A 5,000-nucleotide genomic window follows, 5' to 3' on the forward strand; every position below is an offset into this window, starting at 1 on the left:
TCCCTGTGTGATTGGCTTGCAGAGACTATGTCCCTGTATGACTGGCTTGGAGAGACTATATCCCTGTATGACTGGCTTGGAGAGACTATATCCCTGTATGACTGGCTTGGAGAGACTATGTCCCTGTATGACTGGCTTGGAGGGACATAACATAACCAAGTGGGCCGGAGCTACGGACAACTCTAGGGTATTTTTCCCAGACACAGATTCAGCCTGGCCCTGGACTAGTTTTAGTCTGTGTCAGATAATCCGGACCATGTTTTACTGCTTGATTACAGGAACGTTGTATAGAAAACTCTTATTGAATACTGGCTGTGAAATCCTTTAAACATCCAGTCAAATGAAAGAGAGCTACTGATGTATGTAGAATCAAATCAAATCACATGACGTTTTATTTGTAATATGCACCAAATACAACAGGTGTAGGTAGACCCTACCATGAAATGCTTGTAGGTAGACCCTACCATGAAATGCTTGTAGGTAGACCCTACCATGAAATGCTTGTAGGTAGACCCTACCATGAAATGCTTGTAGGTAGACCCTACCATGAAATGCTTGTAGGTAGACCCTACCATGAAATGCTTGTAGGTAGACCCTACCATGAAATGCTTGTAGGTAGACCCTACCATGAAATGCTTGTAGGTAGACCCTACCATGAAATGCTTGTAGGTAGACCCTACCATGAAATGCTTGTAGGTAGACCCTACCATGAAATGCTTGTAGGTAGACCCTACCATGAAATGCTTGTAGGTAGACCCTACCATGAAATGCTTGTAGGTAGACCCTACCATGAAATGCTTACTTACAAGCCCTTAACCAACAATGCCGTTTTAAGAAAAAATAAAGAGTTAAGAAGAAAAATATTTAATAAATAAACTAAAAAATAAAAGAGCTAAAATAACAATGTGGAGGCTCTATACAGAGTGTTACGGTATAGAGTCAATGTGGAGGCTATATACAGGGTGTTACGGTACAGAGTCAATGTGGAGGCTATATACAGGGGGTACCGGTACAGAGTCAACGTGGAGGCTATATACAGGGTGTTACGGTACAGAGTCAACGTGGAGGCTATATACAGGGTGTTACGGTACAGAGTCAATGTGGAGGCTATATACAGGGTGTTACGGTACAGAGTCAATGTGGAGGCTATATATAGGGGGTACCGGTACCGAGTCAATGTGGAGGCTATATACAGGGGGTACCGGTACAGAGTCAATGTGGAGGCTATATACAGGGGTGTACCGGTACAGAGTCAATGTGGAGGCTATATACAGGGGGTACTGATACAGAGTCAATGTGGAGGCTATATACAGGGGGTACCGGTACAGAGTCAATGTGGAGGCTATATACAGGGGGTACCGGTACAGAGTCAATGTGGAGGCTATATACAGGGGGTACCGGTACAGAGTCAATGTGGAGGCTATATACAGGGTGTTACGGTACAGAGTCAATGTGGAGGCTATATATAGGGTGTTATGGTACTGAGTCAATGTGGAGGCTATATACAGGGGGTACCGGTACAGAGTCAATGTGGAGGCTATAGACAGGGGGTACCGGTACAGAGTCAATGTGGAGGCTATATACAGGGGGTACCGGTACAGAGTCAATGTGGAGGCTATATACAGGGGGTACCGGTATCGAGTCAATGTGGAGACTATATACAGGGGGTACCGGTATCGAGTCAATGTGGAGGCTATATACAGGGGGTACCGGTATCGAGTCAATGTGGAGACTATATACAGGGGGTACCGGTATCGAGTCAATGTGGAGACTATATACAGGGGGTACCGGTACAGAGTCAATGTGGAGGCTATATACAGGGGTGTACCGGTACAGAGTCAATGTGGAGGCTATATACAGGGGTACCGGTACAGAGTCAATGTGGAGGCTATATACAGGGGGTACCGGTACAGAGTCAATGTGCGGGGGTACAGGTTAGTTGAGGTAATTGAAGTAATATGTACCTGTAGGTATGGGTAAAGTGACTATGCTTAGATAATACATAATAAACAGCGAGTAGCAGCAGCGTAAAAAATAGTCTGGGTAGCTATTTGATTAGCTGTTCAGGAGTCTTATGGCTTGGGGGTAGAAGCTGTTAAGAAGCCTTTTGAACTAGACTTGGCACTCCGGTACCGCTTGCCGTGTGGCAGCAGAGAGAACAATCTATGACTAGGGTGGCTGGAGTCTTGGGCAATTTTTAGGGCCTTCCTCTGACACCGCCTGGTGTAGAGGTCCTGGATGACAGGAAGCTTGGCCCCAGTGATGTACTGCACCATATGCACTACCCTCTGTAGCACCTTGCGGTCGAAGGCTGAGCCGTTGCCATACCAGGCGGTGATGCAGCCAGTCAGGATGCTCTGGATGGTGCAGCTGTAGAACTTTTTGAGGATCTGAGGAACAATGTCAAATCTTTTCAGTCTCCTGAGGGGGAATAGGCGTTGTCGTGCCCTCTTCACGACTGTCTTGGTGTGTTTGGACCATGACAGTTTGTTGGTGATGTGGATGCCAAGGAACTTGAAGCTCTCAACCTGCTTCACTACAGCCCCATAGATGAGAATGGGGGCGTGCTCGGCCCTCCTTTTCCCATAGTCCCAGATAATCTCTTTCATCTTGATCACATTGAGGGAGAGGTTGTTGTCGGTGATCAGGCCTACAACCATTAATGATGGTGTTGGAGTCGTGCTTGGCCACGCAGAGTGAGTACAGGAGGGGACTAAGCACGCACCCCTGAGGGGCCCCCGTATTGAGGATCAGCGTGGCAGATGTGTTGTTACATACCCTCACCACCTGGGGGCGGCCTGTCAGGAAGTCCAGGATCCAGTTGCAGAGGGAGGTGTTTAGTCCCAGGGTCCTTAGCTTAGTGATGAGCTTTGAGGATACTATGGTGTTGAACGCTGAGCTGTAGTCAATGAATAGCATTCTCACATAGCTGCTTCTTTTGTCCAGGTGGGAAAAGGCAGTGTGGAGTGCATTAGAGATTGTGTCATCTGTGGATCTGTTGGGGCGGTATGTAAATTGGAGTGGGTCTAGGGTTTATGTGATAATGGTGTTGATGTGAGCCATGACCAGCCTTTCAAAGCATTTCATGGCTACAGATGTGAGTACTACGGGTCGGTAGTCATTTAGGCAGGTTACCTTGGTGTTCTTGGGCACAGGGACTATGGTGGTCTGCTTGAAACATGTAGGTATTACACACTCGGACAGGGAGAGGTTGAAAATGTCAGTGAAGACACTTGCCAGTTTGTCAGCGCATGCTCGGAGTACACATCCTGGTAATCCGTCTGGCCCTGCGGCCTTGTAAAGTGAATGTTGACCTGTTTAAAGGTCAACAGTTTAAAAGGAAGCCCAGCTCACCGCTCACCACATCTGACCTCTGACCTCTGACCCCTAACAGGGTTTCCTGGATGGAGCTGAGGTGGGAGAGCACTGTGACCTGGCAGTGACCCTGACCAGGAGAGGGTGTGGCCTAGAATTCATAGAGAATCCAGAGGTCATGGTGGAGGTCAACCCTACGACCAGCAGAACCCAGGTTTCACCTGGAGAGATCACACTCACACTCCGACCAGGTGAGGGGCAGAGTAACTCACTAATTGGCTGTTTGCACACAGACCTGTTATAATGTACATCATGACGTAAGTTCACTTTAAGATGGATTTTCTGGTTGTTGTACATATATTGTCCTGAGCTTTATTTCCTGGTTTTAAGTGCTGCTTTATTGTAAGTGTTTGTTTTATTCCAAATCAACATGAAACTGTGTGTAGGTGCTGAGGCCAGTGTGGTAGTAGCAGTCCAGCAGTTAGAGAGGTATCCTGTTGATCTGTACTACCTGGTGGACGTATCAGCATCCATGCAGGACAACCTGGACCTGGTGAGTGACTGGTTGCATCATGTACATTTTATACTTATTTCAATACTTAAAATATTTATTGTTATTATTTATTTAACTAGGAAAGTCGGTTAAGAATAAATTCTTATTTACAATGACGGCCTACCCCGGCCAACGCTGGGCAAATTGTACGCCACCCTATGGGACTCCCAATCACGGCCAGATGTGATTTGGATTTGAACCAGGGACTGTAGTGACACCTCGTGCACTGAGATGCAGTGCCTTAGACCGCTGCGCCACTCTGGTGCCCAAACGTACATTAACACATACGATTTCAACTGAAATAAATGTATTAATGAATCAATTATTTATTTATTATTTATTTATTTATTTTATTAGCTGAGCTACGTGTTTACTCTAACCTTTGACATCTCAACCCTGATTGGTTGGATGTAAAATATGTAAATGTAAAAACAACACTTCCTGATGAATCCCTATTGGTCCAGCTGAAGAAGGTGGGCGTGGCCTTGTCCAACCGTATGAGAGAACATTCCAGTGATCTGCGTCTGGGGTTCGGCTCCTTTGTCGACAAAAACGTCTCTCCCTACATCAACGTACACCCCTCCAAGATAAACAACCCCTGCAGGTAGGGTGGCGGAAACACTGGCACACACTCACATACACATACACACACACACTCACACTAACACATACACATACACACACACATACACACTCACACTAACACATACACATACACACTCACACTAACACTAACACACTCACACTAACACATACACATACACACACACATACACACTCACACTAACACATACACATACACATACACACTCACACTAACACTAACACACTCACACTAACACATACACACTCACACTAACACATACACATACACACTCACACTAACACATACACATACACACTCACACTAACACATACACATACACACTCACACTAACACATACACATACACACTCACACTAACACATACACATACACATACACACTCACACTAACACATACACATACACATACACACTCACACTAACACATACACATACACACTCACACTAACACATACACATACACACTCACACTAACACATACACATACACACTCACACTAACACATACACATACACACTCACACTAAC

The 5,000-nt window shown here is 45.8% G+C and overlaps 1 protein-coding gene across 3 annotated transcripts in view; it reads left to right on the plus strand.

The window, feature by feature from the left end:
* The window catches only part of LOC139559176 (integrin beta-8-like), a 34,763-nt gene that overhangs the window by 4,562 nt on the left and 25,201 nt on the right, over nt 1-5,000 (plus strand). For all 3 annotated transcript variants that reach the window (XM_071374944.1, XM_071374945.1, XM_071374943.1), the window contains exons 3-5: nt 3,395-3,566; nt 3,762-3,868; nt 4,333-4,472. In XM_071374944.1, coding sequence (XP_071231045.1) covers nt 3,395-3,566; nt 3,762-3,868; nt 4,333-4,472 — 419 coding nt within the window. The remainder of the gene's footprint in view (nt 1-3,394; nt 3,567-3,761; nt 3,869-4,332; nt 4,473-5,000) is intronic.

The sequence above is a fragment of the Salvelinus alpinus genome, chromosome 29 (assembly GCF_045679555.1).
Source record: "Salvelinus alpinus chromosome 29, SLU_Salpinus.1, whole genome shotgun sequence".
NCBI lineage: Eukaryota > Metazoa > Chordata > Actinopteri > Salmoniformes > Salmonidae > Salvelinus > Salvelinus alpinus.